The sequence below is a fragment of the Phoenix dactylifera genome, unplaced genomic scaffold (assembly GCF_009389715.1).
Source record: "Phoenix dactylifera cultivar Barhee BC4 unplaced genomic scaffold, palm_55x_up_171113_PBpolish2nd_filt_p 000144F, whole genome shotgun sequence".
Lineage (NCBI taxonomy): Eukaryota > Viridiplantae > Streptophyta > Magnoliopsida > Arecales > Arecaceae > Phoenix > Phoenix dactylifera.
In genome coordinates this window covers 267,136-286,640 of record NW_024067699.1, presented here as the reverse complement: position 1 = coordinate 286,640, position 19,505 = coordinate 267,136, and the positions used below count along the sequence as shown (strand labels likewise).

General features: G+C 36.4%; 1 protein-coding gene across 2 annotated transcripts in view; it reads right to left on the bottom strand.

Moving 5' to 3' along the window:
* The window catches only part of LOC103714806 (proline--tRNA ligase, cytoplasmic), a 39,556-nt gene that overhangs the window by 12,961 nt on the left and 7,090 nt on the right, over nucleotides 1-19,505 (bottom strand). For both annotated transcript variants that reach the window (XM_039116906.1, XM_039116907.1), the window contains exons 5-9: nucleotides 18,995-19,111; nucleotides 16,852-17,039; nucleotides 9,637-9,703; nucleotides 3,842-3,964; nucleotides 3,594-3,746 (exon numbers count right to left, since the gene is read on the bottom strand). In XM_039116906.1, coding sequence (XP_038972834.1) covers nucleotides 3,594-3,746; nucleotides 3,842-3,964; nucleotides 9,637-9,703; nucleotides 16,852-17,039; nucleotides 18,995-19,111 — 648 coding nt within the window. The remainder of the gene's footprint in view (nucleotides 1-3,593; nucleotides 3,747-3,841; nucleotides 3,965-9,636; nucleotides 9,704-16,851; nucleotides 17,040-18,994; nucleotides 19,112-19,505) is intronic.

The window sequence follows — 19,505 nt, the reverse complement described above, 5'->3', positions numbered from 1 at the left end:
ACTTGAGGTAAGACAACAACTATACATGATATTGTAGTGCTTGTGTTATATTCTATTTTATGCTTAGTTTTAAGGTCCACCAAACTAGTGGGGGACAGGGTCAGTTCACCTATTTTTTTCGAAACTGGTCCCGAACCGATAGGAACCGACCGAAACTGATCACGAATTGCCCGGCTTAGTCTGAACTCTGAACCAAGTGGTTTCATGTGGAACCGGTGCGAACCGTCCGCCGAACCAGTTCCGAACCGGTCCCCCTCTTTCTTTGGTTTTAAAGGCTGGTTGGGAAGGCCAGAGAAGCTTCTCAGACCTTTCCAACCTATCAGAATACCCTCCCTTTTTCCACAGCAAAAAATACGCTGATTCGGAAGGATTGAAGAAGGATCCAACCCTAAATAAGGTATATCCCATTTTCTCTCTTTTTTTTGAACGCCCAAAAATATCTTAAAAATTGCAAAATAAGAAAAGATCATGCCAAATTTTTTTATTTTATCTTCATTTTATGATATGTTGTAGATTTATGGATGATCTACATGATGACATATAATTTTTAATTTTTAGATGATATAATTTTTAAAAATTAAAAATATATTTTTGGATTAAAAATAAAATAGTAAACAATAATTCAAAAAAAATAAAATCAAAAGCATATTTAGGGGCATGCAAGCTACTCTTCTGCTAAATTTGATGTCTTTTTATTCAAGTTTTAATGCAATCATACGCATAGTGGCCTAGGCCTAAATTTGAAAAAAAATTGAGAAATAAGTAGCCTTTGATGCATGCCGACGGACCTTAAAAAAATATGTAGCATCCATTGTAGGGATCTACATGGATCTGAACTCAAATTAATTTTTTAAAAAATTTATATTTAAAAATTATTTTTATTTAAAAATAATTAAAAATATATAATTAATACCAAAAATTATGAAAAATTAGTAGTACATAATACATATTTCAGAAGTATTTTTTTGAATTTATGGTGTTTAAAAATATTTTTTAATTTAAAATTATTAAAAATTTATTAATAAAAAATAAAAAATAGTACTATGCGTTAGATAAATCAAATATATTTTCTTAAGTAAAATATATTATTTTAATCATAATAAAAAAAATTAAATAATTGATAAACTGACGTACTTGATAAACTTGAAAGGATGAACCATCAAGAAAAAAGGAGCCAGAGCGTGATATTGGTTGGAATAATGGGCAAATGCTCTCAGTCGGCACCATTGAAAATGCAACTGATACAACACAGAGTTCAAGAGAGGAGGGGTAACTAGGCTGAAGCAAGTGATTACCCCGACGTATCTATATGCCAGAAATGCACACAAGAGGCTCGGTAGCTGATGAAGACGCACTCGCCAATTTCAAAGCAACAAAGGAGAGGATTTCCAAGAAGGCGGAGGTGGATTGTCGAACTGCAGAGCCATCTTCCTATCACTCTAGAGAGTCAAAGGCATCTGCTCCAGATGACGAGGAAGCACAGATTCAGTCTGCCATTCAGACGAGCCTGGATGATTAACGGCAGCAGGATGAGGTAACCAGGCATAGGTCTCGATTTGTCCCATATACTACGAGTTGGGCTCCGGTCCTAAGCAGCGAGGAAGATCCAGAGTTTAAGAGGACCTCTTCAATTAGAGAGGTCATATTGCATCTATGCTGGAGTTTTTGGTAGCAGAAAGAAGTCCTCCAAGAAGATTCTACCAGGATCTACCATCAATGATTTAGATCCACATGCCTTTTCCAGCAATGATTCGAAGCAACAGGGAGTTGACACAATGCTAAAGAAGGATATGTGGCGAGCTATTGGATCCTGAGTCCACTTTAACCATATCCCAACGAATGTGGTAGATAATACGTACTATAGGTCTGTGATTTCCTCCATACAGGTTGTCGGTCATGGTGTAAATCCTCCAAGACTAAAGAACATCTACAGTGGGGTTCTCGCCAATAATGAGCTAGAGAAATTGATTGCCTCATACAAGAGCAAGTAACCCACATATGAATTGAAGGTGATGTATAATGGTTGGACCGATCAAACCAGACAGAGCATTATCAACTTCTTGATATATTGTGATACAAAGACTTTCCTCCATAAGTCGATTGATGCTTCTGATCATATGCAGGACGCCATATACATTCTCAGATTAATGGAGGAGGTAATTGATCAGGTAGGAAAGAATGTCGTGTAGCTCATCAATGATAATGGGCCACAATATAAGACCACCAAAGATATTTGATGGAATTGCAACCACATTTTCTAGAGCCAATATGGTGCACATTGGATCAACCTCATGTTGATAGATATTGTGAAGATTCATAAGGTACAACAGACAGTGGAGACAGCCCAAACCATCACCAGATATATTTATAACCACATGGGTCTTATCACTAATACCATCACCAGATATATTTATAACCATACACGGGTCCAATCACTGATGAGGAGGTATGTAGGGGGAGAAATCTTGAGACCAGTAGTGACATAGTTTGCTACCAACTACGTTGCACTAAAAAGCCTTCCTAAGATAAAAGTAGCCCCACGTCAGATATTTGTCAGTCTCGAGTAGCAGAAAAGTGGATTTGCGAGAGCTAGCAATGAAGGCAGCATTGTCGAGACTTGGTGATGAGGCAAATATTCTGGTAGCGGGCCGAGAAGATAATGAAGGCTATCAAACTATTATACGAGTACTTCAAGTCGTAGACAGCGAGAGGTACCCCCAGATGGAATTCTTGTATCATATGATGGAGAGAGTAAAGATTCATATCAAGGAGGCAGATCCAACGTATTTCCAAGAGTACATCAACATCATTGAGCAGCGGTGGAACTACCAAATAGGTAGAAACTTGCATCTAGCAGGTAAGTAAAAGTATTGAAAATTAGACTACTTTTGTACTTGTATAATTTTACTAAAATAATTACGAACTCTATTTGCAGCATACTACCTAAACTTGAGGTTTCAGTACACCGTACCAACTACGGCAATAAGGGTATTTGATAATGCATAACAAAAAGCATTAAACTTAATACACATTGCTTTATAAAAATCAACATGCAAAGAATAGAAGAATAACTGAGCAATTTACAGTTGTTAGCCCATGCTCGATTAGTATACTAATAAATGGCCGAAACTTTCACCTCTGCACACCGCAAGAAGACTACAAAACTTCTTCCATATCTTTCTCTCCAAGATACTCCTTCCATTTACAATGAGCGTGTCATTTAAATGAAAGAGAATAAGAAAATTCTATATAATATCGGCTGTTCCATGTGGTCCCTACTGGATTGAGAAAAGCTGGGCACAGCCCATAACTGATTCAGTACAGAACAATTTGTCAAAATTACCTTCCTAAAAAAAGCTCAGAAAAGAGGAAAAGAGAAGCCTTAAAAATGCAACAAGAACTTGCCCAATGGATGAATAAGACATAGGCTAACTACCAGTTGCATCCATCATTTATCATCACATGTTCTGTAACTATCAGCGAAGGGAATGTCTGATGAAACTCTTTATAAGAACAAGAATACTTCACGCTTATTGATTCACAAGTATCCTAATTACTATTGATAGCTTACAAATAACCGCTCAAGAAATTACCGTGCGGGTGCTGTATGCCCAAGAATTCTGCCAGACCATAGCCTTTTCACCTTTCTCATTCTCAAAATTTATCTGGAACATCTTTGCAAAATTTTGACCAAGACAATGTGAGGTGGCACCTTGTATCCCACGACCTGTATTTGGAACAAAAGCCTGGAAAACAGTTGAATAGCTATCGTCATGTTTATGCAGGAAAATAAACAAAAAATAGCATGCAACAGTCACAACTGTTTTAACTTTTTGAATACCTCAACACTTGTAGTATATAAACCGCCAGCAAATTTTTCTAGCTCACTTTTCTTTCCCTTGATAACTGGAATTGCAAGCAATTCTTCATATATCCTTCGATATAATTCCAAAATTTCAAGAACCTGAAACCAGGTGATGTGAAACAATCACAAAAACAATGCAATCATCATATTTAAGCATTAAATTCATGACCAGCTAAAAACATAAGAAAATAATGTGGACTACAGAATAAATACAATGGCACCAGATGTAACTTATAAAATGAAGAAGGGCTCATGCAATGTTCAGCAAAGGAAGCTTTCAACTGCTACCAAAAATGGCCAGTTTCCTTCTGAAAAGTATTAACGTCTTTATTATTTAATATATATAAGTGCTGAAGGACTGGAAAGTACAAAGGTATTTTCTCTTAAAGGTATCAGATCTCTGACAACTTGTGCCATATGGAAAATCTGATAATTACCATCTCATATGTCCCTTGACATTCAAGTAAATTTGCAGTACAGTCATAACAAAAAGATAACAGAATGGACTGCAGGGTAAATTCATGGGTGTATTACCTTCTATGGACATATTCCCTTGCATTATTGGTTCGCATGTGTTCATGGAATTTTAACTGGTATTTGTTCATTCGTGACTAATAAATGAGGCTGAAAACAATGAATAGATAATCAATTACTCCACGCTCTGCCTTCAGAATACCATTGGGACAAGGAAGAGCTTTTGAGAGCACTTAGGTGGAGGACAGGCCGAGCGTCAACACAAGAACAACCCATCCAACAAACAACCCAAATCTAACCTGAAATAACCATACAATGAGCCCTGCCACCAAAACTACCTCCAAAATTTGCAACCCAAACACTCTGGGTTGGGTTCGTGATGCAGGGCAGTAGTACTATAAAAGATCCAAAAGTCCATGTTTTATCAAAGAGTTTTAGTTATGTTTTGAAAGTCTTTAATGTCAAGTTGCTGCAATATTACTGTAGCTGAAGTGTTCATCAGTATAATTCATGATACTGGAGCAGAAACTTCTTAGGGACTTTTTTGTCTTTTATATTTTTCCTTCTCATGTTTTAACTGATGGCTCGGATATGTCTTCAGTTCAAAGGTCAAGATTTAAAATTGTTGGGTTTTGAGTCTATGTATAGGTTGTCATCCTCTTTTTTGAGAGATGGGTTTCCAGGTGATTTCATTGAAAGAAGGAACATAAACCAAGGTATCTTCCCGCCCTTTATTATTTCTTCTTCTTTCCTCTGATTCTTCTATCTTTATTGCTGTTCTATTTTCCCTATCATTCCATGTTCCTACTGTTTATTTTCTGCAGTTGATTACTGATTTTAAATCTGATTATGCTCGGACATATAATCAATTTATTTTGCACTACTATGATCCTATAAGACCGCTAGAAAGTGGTCATCCATTATTAACCCTAAAAGGGAAAAAAAAACACTTCACAAACCTTATCCCTATTCATCAACCCCTAAAACCTATTCTTCCAAGACTCTAGTCCTTCACTTCTTGGTCCACCATCTCACATAAACCGTCCCAATGACAGAAGCAAAAGCAGGTCTTTTTTTTAAGTCTATAAAACAATGTTGTCTAGTCAATGGACTGCTGGAAACAAGTCATTAAGGTTGCATCTCCCTCCATCATGCTCACATTAGTTATCATGGAAAAGCCTCCGTACTATAAAAAGTAGAGATTAATCAATATGAAATCAATATGTCAAAGAATTCAAGAGCCATAGTGTAGGTATAAAACGACCATTAGAAGGCATGTCATTCTAGCTAGCATATTTGTTCTAGTGAAAAGAGTAGAAAAGACAAGGCAAGTCCAAGTTTTGGTTTAATCTACTCAATCAAACCAATTATATTGAAAAAAATAAATAACACAGCCACATTAAAAACAAGCATACAAGATGGAACAAGAGCTCCTAGAAAATCATTTCCCATGCCCCTAGGTGAATGGACTCATAGAAATGGTAAAGTTATTTGCTCTGCACCTAAGTATTATAATCTAAACTTAAATAAATTAATTAATTTACTAATGGGGGGGAGAGTTTGAGTTGGGGAAGGGAGGTTTAAATTTTAAAAAATGTGAAGTTTCAGAATGCTTCTTTCAATTAACAGAAAGGCAATATTCCAAAAGGTGTGCAAATGGGAAAAAACACTCATAAATCCCTAAAATCCATCTTTCCAAAATACTAATCCTTCACTTCTAGGTACACCGTCTCACATAAACAGTCCTAACCACAGAAGCAAACTCTCTGCTTAAGTCTAATAGGACAGCATCTAGTTGATGGACTACTGGGAACATGTCATTAAGGATGCATCTCCTTTGTGTCTCCAGCTTATCATGCTAATGCTTTTGTTATCAAGGAAAAGCCTCCATACTATCAAAAGTAAAGATTAATCATTATGAAAGCAACATGTCAAAGAACTCAAGAGCCATGGTGTAGCGATGCATCAACCATTAAAAGGCACGTAATTCTAGCTAGCGTATTTGTTCTAGTGAAAAGTGCACAAAAGACAAGGCAAGTCCAACTTTTGTGTTTAATCTAATTAATCAAATCAATTATACTGAAAATTTTTAAATAACGTAACCAATTTTGCTTTAAAAAAAGGCATGAGATGGAACAAGAGTTCCTAGAAAATCATTTCCCATGCCCTAGGTGAATGGACCCGCAGAAATGGTAAAGTTATTTTGCTTTACACCTAAATATTACAATCTAAAATTAAATAAATAAATAATTTTACTAATAGAAGAGAGAAAAGAGTTTGACTTGGGGAAGAGAAGCTTAAAAAATGCAAAGTTTCAAAATGCGTCTTCCAAACTTAACAGAAAGGCCATATTCCTAAAGGAGCTGAGTTAAGGACTCTTTGGTTTTCATGATAATTCTTACTTTTTAAAGTGGTGTAATAAAAAACATTTTAGGAGACACATTAGTTCTAAAATATCTCAAGATACAAATTTGAAGCACATGTCTATCCTTGTGACAGCACCATACTTGGATTTCATTTTGCAAATAACTAGTAATGGAAAATATAAGGATAGGACAATGAGCATCCATGTGCATAAAAAAAAGGTAGATTGCATATCTCAGCGACTAGGGCTTAAAAAATTAAAGATACAAAACCTGATAAATTAACAACATATCAACAGTCACACCCCCAGCCCTATTGCGCACAAACCAGGCATGTGAAAAACAGCCATATATCCCATAAAGCTCAGCCCCAAAAGACATGCAAGGCCTTGTACCAGTAATTCACATATGTAGGAATAATACCAATAAAAAAATTTATCTGCTAAATTCCTAGAACAATGGCTAGTGGTAAAACATCAAAGCATCTAAAAATCCACATAACAATATTTAAAAGATACACTCGAAAGCCTCAATTCAACAAACTCCACAACTAAGAAAAATCCTTGAAAACTACCAATATCATCTATCCACTCAACTGTGTCCACAAGACCACACAAAGAGTCCAACACAACTAAAAAATAACCAAAAACAGCATAATGGGTTCCAAGCCTCCACCTTTCACTTGCACAACCCGTAACCAAATGTCTAAAAGCTAGTTATTCTTAGAATCTGAGAAATGGAAAGAGAGAATAGTGAGTAGCTAGTAAGGCACCTATCACCACCACTAGCTGGATCATGCATGGGTAGAAAAAAAATAAATAAATAATGATTTCATGGAATCCATCAGAAGGTAATTTGTGAAACATCTAAAAAAAATATTTATATAAGAAATAACAGAATTGTTATAATCAACTACTACGTACAATCAATGATTTTTCAAAGGGCCAGACATGCAAATCATTACAGCCATGGCTAGTCCTGTGATAAGGTGCAAAACCATATCATGCACTATGAAGGAGGCCTGAAATTACATTTAGCCCTGTGGCAGGGGCCCTAAAGAAATTGGTTTCTCAGCACAAGCAATACTAACAATCATGGTATGCTGAGACCGGTCCGATTCAAGCGTGGAAAATGGTTCCGGCCCCAAACCGAGCGGTACAAGCCCGGTAACAGGACCGGTTCGCACCGGTACCCGCCCTTGGGGCAGCATGCCTGTGCGCGAGGAAGAGCGTCCGTGCATGGTTCTAGGCGCGATTCCCCTGGGCAGTGCACCCATGCGGGCGTGCTGCCCAACGCACGCCCGCACGCGGGGAAGAGCGCCCACGCGCGATACTGAGTGCAATTCCCCGGGGCAGCGTGCACGCACGGGCGTGTTTAATGCCACAGAGGCATTTAACGCGGCGGGCGCACGCTGCGCGTTGGCTGGTTCAGTAGTGATTCAAACTGGTCCGAACTGGAACCGTACCGGTCTGGTACGCCTACCAGTACCAGTACAGCGTACCTTGCTAACAATTAGCCCTAAAGAAATTGTTTCTTTCAAGCATTCAACACGGGGCTAAATGTGATTTCTAACCTCCATCACATGGTCAAATTTGGTTTCATGCCTTGTCAAGGCTAAGGCATAGTTAATGAGTTGTATGCCCGAACCTTTGGAAAATCATTGGTTGTACTAAATAGTTGATTTTATAACAATTCTGCTGTTTAATTTATAAATTATTCTGTTGAACCTTTGGAAAATCACAGACTGTGCATAACAGTCAGACTATAACTGTTCAAATGTTTCACAATTTCTTTCTGCTGGATTATGTCAAATGTAATGGCAAGGTTCGACGTACCAACCGTACCGGTGGGCGCCGGTACCGGTTTGGACCGGTACGGACCGGTACCGAACCGGTACCACTGGTTCGTCTTGATTCATGCATCCAAAAGGTCCAAAAAAATTTGAAGCCAGTACGGGCCGGTATGGTTGGCCAGTACAGGCTGATACAGTTGGCCGGTACCGATTTTTAACACCGAACCGGACCGGTCAGAGCCGGTACCGGTTCGGTACAGGGCGGAACCGGCCGGTAAGGGTCGGTTCAGCATTCCTTGGTCAAATCATTATTTATTTAATTGTTTCCTTACCCATGCTTGATCGAGCTAGTTATGGTAGGAGGTATCTTACTAGGATATCTGGCTCACTATTCTTTCTCTTTGTATTTTTCAGATTCTGAGTAACTAGTTTTTGAATGTCCAAATACAGGTTGTATGCATGAAAGGAGTAAGCTTGGAGCCCATTATGTTGCTTTTAGTTTTTTTTACTTATGTTGGACTTTTCTATCCGTGTAATCCTATTGAGAGGATGGATAATATTAAGAATACTTGCTGTGGAAATCTTCTTAGTTGTGGAGTTTTTTGAATTGAGATTTTAAGTGTCTCTTAGATATTGTTATGCAGGTTTTTGGGCTCATGATAAGCACATATCTTTTTCATTTTCACCTGTGTATATCATTATATCACGGATTCCAAGGACTTTCTCAACCAATATACCAGATTATTTTAATTGATTTATTTCAAGTTTCTAATTTTTTGCAAGAAAAGGCATAAAGAACACACCTTTGTGGAACATCAAGAAATGATCTTCAAACAGCAACTAACAATTCAAGCATTAGTGCTTGTCCAAGACTATAAACTAACATACTTGAACAAACACATGATTCTTCATCTATGGCAAGATAAGAAGTAATTGATTTCCACATATTGAAAATACATTATTCCCAATTTCTTTGTACATTACTTTGACACATGATATATTCCTCAACTTTCATTGTCCTACTTGATAAGAGAAGATTAAGTCCATTATTAAGTTTGATGATTCCTAAAGCTTCTGACCAATTATCTTGTCTTATAAAATCGTAATTAAAAAGAAAATAGAAGGAAAAATTTCTTTAATACCTCTTGATCAGCTTCATCTTTTGTCGCAAAAGCTGTATGCCCTTCTTGCCAAAGAAACTCTCGACTCCTACAAATAAATAACATAGAAGTTTAGTTCCTACAACTACATGAATTAAATAGAATTATTCACTGACAGATATGTAGAGAGGAACAGACACATGGTACATAGATCTTGACCCTTATAAGAGAGCTAAATTAAACGACAAAAATTACTTATCACATCAAAATCCAACCTTTATAAGTGAATTTTATTAAATGAGATAAATTACTTATCACATCGAGAATCCGAACTTAAATTACAAGACAGATATGCAATCTAAAGAATCTTTCCATCAGTGCGAATCAAAGTTTGAAACGATGAATTTTATCAAACAACGAAGTGCCATATCTTATAGAAGATATGTTAATCTTTTTCATTGATCCATGGTTTTCTTACTGTATTTTCTATCACCCGTCCATGGTTTCTTTAGTATCTTCTTGTTCTCTGCATTTGCCTTTTCAAATTGATAGTTGAGGATTAGGAGGAAGGAGGATTTTGTCAGACATAATGGCTGTTTAGATTGATTTAGAGGGAAAAAAAATACTTTTGCAGCTTTTAAAGAAAAAAGTGTTTTTCATAGAGAATAATTTAACTGGAAATTTTTCAAGAGAAGTGCTTAGATAGTTTGGCGAATGTAGAGAAACAGGTGCTGAGCCAGTATGGTTTGTTCTCAGTATAGACTTGTAGACTACAAATTCCAATCAAGTTAATTTAATCAAGCCTCAAAATATTGGATTCAATCCACTAACAACAAATAGTCAATAATTCAATATAGTTATCGCTGTTCTAAAAAGTGCCCAAGTAGGTGCCAAAGCATCCAACTAGGCACATAATATTTCCTAGGCAACTAAGCAATGATTGTTTAAATCTCGCTGAAGACAGGATTACTTGGTAGTTAGGATTTCCATCTGTGGGTAGGATTACTTGCTAGGATTTCCTTCCATGGGGAATGATGATTACATGCATCAATCACACCCCTAATGCTCACCCGCTGGAAGGAAAAAAAGGGAAAGAAAAAGGAGTGAACAAAGGAAAACTGAAGGGACAGAATCCCATCCACCCATAACGGGCCTTCTGATGTCCCTTGGACAATCCAGCAAACGGAAGAGAACAGCAAAAGTCAGCTCTCACTCCAGGCACGCACTTGTTCTTTTCCCATTTCCAATTCCCAGTAGTCCAGCAGTTCCCTGTTCTCAATCTCCAGAAGGAAGCATTCTTAGCGATTCCTCATCCACCATCTCCTCCTTTCTTCCTTTTTATTTTTTTTCTTCTGCTAAATACCTCCTGCAGATCTCTTCTTTGTCGTCCATGTTCTCATTGTTTCTTTGTTTTCGTACTACAGTATTACTTCTGCTACTGCCCCGCAGGCCTACACCAAGTTGGAGAGTGATTAGTGATTGACATTTGCAAAATGATTCAATTTCTTTAGATGCCTGTATTATTGTCAGCATTATGACATTTTGTTGTCCAAATGTTTTACTAATGTTTAGTTCTGATGAAATTTGTGATTTTTCAACTTGTCTAATTAGGAAATATATATTTGATGATGGAACTATTCTGCAAAGTGGTTTATACAAAAGATACAATAATATGTACAAGCTCATGTGCACATATGTAAGCTTAGGGATGCATATTTGAAGCATTGAAGGGCTTTCCTCCCTAGGAGGCCACCTAATCACCTAGGCCATGTCTAGGCCATAAGTTGGGGTCCATCGACTAGCTTCACTCAGTCCTTTTCACAACCTTGCAGGTTATGAAATCTAAGTTGTCCCTATAGAATTAAAACCCAAATCAAGCCTAAGATAGACTTGCCTCGGTCGGAGTTAGATACATGAGTGATTACAGGTCATCTCCTGAATCTTTATCCAATTTAGTTCATGTCTACTTCATGCCAGTAACCTAACCCAACTAGGCAAGTTGATGCATATATTCCTTCCTATGAACTTAATCGCATTTGCTTGCTCCCACAACTCACTAAAATGCGCTTTGCACTATATGTGCTTGCGAGAATCTAAACGTGAAAAGCATTTCTCTTAGAAGTTAGAAGCACTTCTATGCATGGTATGTCGTATCATACCGAACCGGACAATACCAAGCGTACCATACCATGGCATACCAGCACTCGGTACGCCAAAAAAACTGCATACCATACCATACCGACACTATGTTAGTGTAGCACCGGTACGGGGTCCGGTACCGAGACGGCAAACCTTGCTTCTATGTGAAAGATTCCAGAAAAGCTCTTTTAGAAAAGCAGAATCAACATCAAACAATACCAGAATCTTCTGTTTTGAAGCATTAGAAACAGAAATGCTTTATAAAAACCATCTAAAAGAACAATAATACAAATCAGCATATAAAAATTCTGCTCCTGAACTCAAGAATATTCAAAATTAATGGCTTGTTGCAGGTTGAAACCTTTAATAGGATATCCAAAATATATAACCCAAGTTAATGAATGTGAAATTGCAAGAATATCTGCAGCTTTACTATCCTTAAAAACAAAATAGAAATTTTTAAGTAATGTAAGATAAAAAGAAAAATAAACCATTCAATTGCCAACAATCCTGCTGCCACCTAATTGGCGCGTGCAGCACATAAACCAGGAACAAAAAGGAAGAGAACATAACATCAAAACCTGAAAACATCTGATAATGTTTTATTATATTAAAAGAAAAGGCATCTAAGTACACATGGAAAAGTATTTGAAGGGCCAAGAAACTCAAAAATCATAGAAGTTGGCTCACTGATTGTTGCTAATGAATTCAAGAATGTTTTGTTAGCATGTAGTAGAAAACAATATTTGACCTGATGTGTAAAGCCAAGATTACAAGATGAAATCATGTCGAGTACACTGTAAATTGTGACGAACAGCCAACCACATTAATAGAAAGATAACACAGATATCTGACTCATTGTCTAAAATCTAAACTGAATCAGGATACTCAATTCTGACTTCAGACACAACATCAATCAGCATTTAACAAAGACATTTAGGCTGCTATCTGCAAAACTGGTATAAACCATCGAAAATACTTTATAAAATGCTTTAAAATTAAAATCAGCAATCATCTGAAAAAAAAGAGGAGGATGTTAAGTAGCTTGTAGTTTGAAGTCTAATTTGAAAGCTGGAGTCAACAGGTTTTCTCCGCCTTTGCTGAGCAGCTGGGCACTCTATTCAACATTCAGTAGGCATTTCCATAATCCTGCAAATCAGGCCCAAGCTCACCAACTTGGCCTATCACTAGTCAACCGCCTGCCACTTTGGTGAATTGATTTATAACTTACAGTATCTTGTTGCCCCTTTCTCCCTACTCCCACAAAATCCTCCAGCCCACTTTCCTTTACACCCATGTTGAGACCTCCACAACTAAAGGCTCAACAAATTGTTGCCACTTGAGCCCAAAATGGTGCCAATTGAAGAGATTGTAAATTTGTAGGCTAAACTTGATCAAAGAACTGCATGTTTTTTAAATGTGTGGATCCACATTAACCTTGGTTTTTGCCTATGGTGATCGGTTATTTTGCCAATAGTTTCGGAAACCAAAATAACAAAGGAATTTGGTTTGATTTGGGTCAAAGTTTCAAATAGCAGCTACCATAGCATTACAACATTTGTTATAATGGTTTTGAAGGCATCCTGATACATTATATAATATCAATTATAAAAATTTAAAGTTAATTCATATTAGTCAATAAATTGAGTGCAACCTAACTCCATTTTCATTTGAGTCAGATTGAATCAGGTTTAAGATATATCTTATCATTCCACCTGATTTTCAAATCAAATAGGATCAACAATGATCCAAAAAATGAAAACACAAGAAACATATACAAATTGGTTTCATAAACAAAATATGAAAAAGAATAACAATTAAACATGTAGACATTATTAACAATCTCCAAGTATATTCTAATATATAATGCCAACTCTCCTAATGTGCTTGTGTGTGAGGTGTATCCAACCGTCCGCCTTCCCTCTCTTCATATCGATATTTGCATTTCTCCTTCCCATACCCCTCCCATATATCACCTGCTGCCCTGCCTCAACCCGTTCATTTCCCATCCTGCATGAACCCACTAGCAGGGTAGCTGAAGTCCATTAAAGCTTGTGATTACTAGCCATGAGGTTCAAACCTCTCATCTAGCATTCATTATTTAACCGGATCGATCTTACCTTTCAAAAAAAAAAAAGAAAAAAAAAACACACACACGCACACGCACCTCATATGGTACGTTCTAGGTTGATTTGATTGATGGCAGCATATAAATTGTAATAAAAATCAAAATTGAAGATTAATAACATAAAAGTTACTACTAAAAGCAAATAGAAATATCTCAAATTCAAGGATGGTTATGAAAAGTATAGTGCATTAGTTTCAGGTCAATTTAGGTGTTGGGGAACTTGGTGATCCATATCCAATACATTTGGCAACAAGTAATATTTTTTAGTACAAGCCTAATCCTAATTTTAGTTTTGATAAGACCATATAAATTTCGGGTATGTTCTCAATCGGAAAAGGGTCATGAACACAATTTAGATGAACAGCCATAACAGATTGGTCTGCCTCATATGGACAAACAAATACGATCCTAGCATCCTCATTTGCTACTTTCCCAGTAGAAGTGGGTTTTATCCATTCATCCATTGCTATACAAGGAATAAATGGTGAAGCAAGTAAAATAAAATAGATGTTCAATTTAAAATATTACATGCTCCATTGCCCCGCCCTTGGCTTGTCGCTAGATGCTTGACTAGAGATTCACTTACACCTTGTTATGTTGTTGTATCAAATGAGACTTTGAAAAGAGTTATACTTACAGCCTTTCCATTGTGGCCATGATTTGCCAAATCAAGTAGTTGAATAATCCACACAATAAATAAAAAAACAATATTTAAAAAATTCCATTCTCCAAACCAACTTAGAGAACCCAATAATACCATGATCTTTTAATTATTATCTGTACCTTCCTATTAAAATAATCAGTCCCAGATATTCCAATTTAAAAACTTAAAATGATAGCGTAGAAATAATGTTGTTGCTTTCTGAACATATTATTCACCAAATTGTTTTAATAGCTAGCAAAGATGTTTGAATTTTTAAAACATACTGTTTTATTTGGATGAGCTATTAATATTATATAACAAACATTAATTCACTAAACATCAACCACTACAACAAATTAAGAGCTACACAACTGTTGTCGTTTAAGCTTCCATCAGCAATATTATTTAATATAGTGGGATGTTTTTGAAACCATTGTAACAACTGTTACAATGTCCATGGCAATTATTTTAAACCTAGACACAGATTAATCCAAGTACCATTTCATCCTTGGCCTCCTATCTTGGCCTCCTAAAATATAGGTAAATCACTATAGACGAAAGCTAAGGTTGATGTGAGTAGATCACATTAAAAAAATATCAATCAAGTTTAGCACAAAGCCTCTCCAAATGGCATGATTCAGGGTTTACATGCAACAATCCAACTACTCGTTAGAAAGAGGAGGGGGGGTGGAGAAAGGAGTCGGTGAGGAGTTCGGACCTTGGGAGAGGAGGGGACAGAAGATATCCGGAGGTGCAAAACAGCTCACCAAGGCAACAGACGCTCAAGTTATAATGGTGGATCTGGATTGCCAGTGCAATGTACATAACCATTGAAGTAGCTACAAAATGCTAAATAGGGTGGCCCACTGGTTAGCATAGGTGAACAAAAACCTGTTGAACCAGCAGCTTTTATATTAGGCAGTAGATGACATTTGGGGGTTTTTAGGGGATGGGAATGAGATAAATAAAATGCATAAGTCATTAAGGGCGCCGTACTGGAGGAGGATCAAGTCTTCTCTCAGAAAGGGTTTCATTGGTAGGTGAGCAACATTATATCTTCTAGTTGTTACTTGCTGCAATCCAAACTCCAAAATCTCCTTGTCAGCAATAAATTCAATCTCACATAACCAGCTACACATTTTGCTTTAAAACACATGATTTACATATCTATAGATAATAAGTTAACAAACCATGAGCTGTTGTTCAAAAAATTATTATTTTTTAATCTTCTCTCTATTTCCTGCTTTCATTCTAGACAATCTATATGACTCCCAGTGGGTGCTTGTAAGGCTTAAGGTGTTCATTTCTTATAAGGTTACATGGTCTTAGTTCGAAGAATATAACTGTAAATGATTTTAGTTCTAAAGATAAATGAAATTGAACTAGCAACCAAATCTGGCAACAAGTACTCTCATTTTTAAAATACTAACAATAACATCTGATCTCAAAGGGCTTCTAAGCACCAAAAAGAAACAGGGAGGGCCACGCTCTTTCCGGAGCAGCCCAATGCCTATGTGCAACTCAAGAATGAAACTCCAGATATGCAATGTAGAGTCAACATGTGATGCAACTAAGCTTCAACAATGATTTTAATAATGAAAAGAATTATGAAAATGATATCATATAATCACTTTGTACTGCTTACCTGAACAAGTAATTGACCCCACCTCAAAGTCTGGCATACAAAATTATCCATTCTCATAATACTCATTATGTGCTTCCAAATATTTCTGCTCTAGATATATGTTGGATGAAACTTTTGAATAGCTATCACAAACATTTATGAAATTGTTCTCGTAGATAATTGTTAGCATGGTTTTGTCTGTACATGACATACTGACTTGTATCAGTAGTGAACCAATACTCGATAGACCCTCATACCAAGTGCCAGTACCAAGAACCAAACTGTATTGACATATACTAGATGGGTACCAGTATGGGTACCAAAATTGATAATGTAAGCCTTGATTGCCATACAAAAGGCATGAAATTTAGACATATCAATAAAGATGATGTGATTTTACAACTACATATATTATAGCATTTGATATTTTTTTCATTGCTTCAAATATGCCATTTTGTTATTATTACTTTAGTAAACAGATGAATAATGACTGAATTCACAATATTTTAAGACTAAATAACACAAATATTGATGTGTATTTGCAACTTTCTAGAACAGAGCTGGTAACTAAATTTTTAAACTGTAGCATTGATTGCAAGACAGATGAAGGGGGGAAGTGTGCTATGTATCAACAACATAATACAGCATAAAAGACATAACATAATATGACCGATACAAAAAATAGAGATGCAGGAAATATTTAACAAGCATTAAAAAATGTACCTGATAAAAGGAGTAGGATGGCTGAATTCCCATCTCACGACATTGCACCACTGGTTAAGCTTCAATGGTAAGTCACGATGCCCCCTTATCCATTTAGAGTAATATGGATACATAACAGTCTCGCTTGTAGGACGGATTGCAACAGGAATTTCCATTTCAGACTGTCCAGATTTAGTAACCCAAGCAACCTAGAAATGATGGCAAACACAAACAGAAATCATAGGACACTTGGTTGTATATAACTTGGAAAATAATAACAAACTGGATTTGAGATATCTAGCAAATCTAAAAAAGGAAAAAAGGATGAAACAGTCACTGCAATGCCATTTAATTTTGAGACATTAACAGCAGCATCAGCAGACAACAATCTCTACAAAAGAATCTTCAAAATGCAAAAAACATGGAGATGACACTAGAGCTGCAAGAGAACTGTAATAACAACAAATGTGTGTATATAGTAGTATATACAAACAATCATTTCAAGGGTCAATGTAACTAGCAGGAATTGCATTCTGAAAAACAAAATGCCACACCCTTGCCCTTATAACAGCAAGTAATTCCTAACAGATGTAGCATAGTCATCAAATGCAATCACATCAATCGTTGCAATTGAGACCAGATATAAAGTGTAGAAAGTTTAAATGATGAAATAAGTAATCTTCAGACAATTATAAGAGAAGTGCTAGAAAAATAAAAACCTCTCCACCTCTACCTCCAGTTTTGCCCAGCAATATGCCAACACCTGTGATTTTTAGGAATTCTAGGAGTGTAGTATCAGAAACGGTATTAGCTGAAAAATGGAGCAAGTGGTTGGAAATTTTAGCAAACGGGACACGGGGGGCGGGGGGTGTTGTGTGGGGTGTGGGGTGCTGATGTGCAAATAAGAAAAATCACATCTATCCTAAAGAAGAACAACCACCTTTCTCGTAGAAGTTAAAAGTTAAAACTCTTGTATTTGGCAAGATTTTTCACTTAAATTCAGTGGAAAGCAAGAAACCAAGGGAAATCTTATATAAGGATGAAATCGAAGGCCATTTGTTGCCTCTATGGCATTAGAAATGCATACAAATAGGGACACACAAAAAAACTTTCCATCAGTGTGACTCTTGCCCAATTTAAAAGCCATCATTAGATAGTCTTCTTAAGGAATCTAGAAATCTTTATGGGCATGCAACAAAAAAATAAAACTGAAACTATGACACCTGATAGTTTCTGAATAACTCTATACAAAATTAAAGGTATCATCAACACTAGCCCTGTAAATCATCTTCAGCCGATATTAAAGAAAATAAAGAGATGCTTGGGTCAAATAAACCCTATCTAACCCTTATCCTAACACTAACCAGTGTCTCTTGTCTTGCCAAATATCCACCCCATTTTATCCTCAGCTTCCTACACTTTCTTCCTCATATTCTCCTCCAATTCTCCCTCCTCTCCTACCCTCACCTCACATCTTCTCCACATGCACATGATTGAGCCAAGTTCAGGTAAGACCATTTGGAACACCTAGGCCCAGGGCAACACAGCCCAAACCTATCCATCCAGCCTATATTCACTTTCTTTGTAATATTTGAAAACCAATGGGCATCCATTTATTATTCATATATAATCTTCAGCATGGTTTCAAATACCAATATCGAACCCCACTGATGATGTGTACCGAAACTGACAGCATCAAAAAAAAATGAAACCTGTCAGTACATACAATTGAGACAGGTATCGCCGATACAGACTGATGTGGCATGTAGATACCAATACACAAGGTTTCAGCATCCTGACACCTATACCGGAGCAGATTTTATGTCGGAATGGCACAATATCGACGGTACCTTCCCATTTCGATGTTTTTCGAAATCATTATCTTGAATCTTTACAAACATTATTTTACTACAAGCGAAAATAGATATTTTTAAGAGAAAACGTCCATATATGGAAATACAACATCCACACACATGGGGAAAAAATCATGTACAAAAAGTTAACATCATAGGTCAAAAAATCAATTTAATATAAGAAATAGAGGGAATAAAAGATATTGACAATATGCAATAACTTCCTCATGAAATCTATATAAGACATAGTCCCCTCAAGCCTTCAATAACGAATATATTAACATATTTCTACAAGAAAATCCTTATCATACCTCAGGAGCAAAACCTTCTATATGATCTTTCTCCTTTTGTAGAACATTCTCAGTTACAAAAAGAGGGAAATACGCATTCTTGATATTCATCTTCTTTATTTCTGGATCAAAAAATGCCTGCACATCCATGCAATAGAAGAATCAACAAATAAGGCATTTGACATCTTATAATACAAAAGCAGATATCAATAACATCCAAATTACTAATGTTCTTGAAATTCAAGCCATATAAACTCAAATAAAACATCAACATGTCCCAAGATACTAATAGTTATTGCATCCTTTTTTTGACATCTATAAGGCATATCCGAAATAAGAAAGCTAGTTTGCTGAATCTATCAATCGATGTTTCAGAAATTGAACCAGCAACGGACTATTAGCGCACAAAGAAATCAAATCAACTCTTCCCAACAGCCAATATTCTTCCCAAGGTCCGCAATTTCGATACTGAGTACCATATCGATACCTTATCGGCTCAGTTTGGTACGGTATAGTATGATGCGCCCCTATA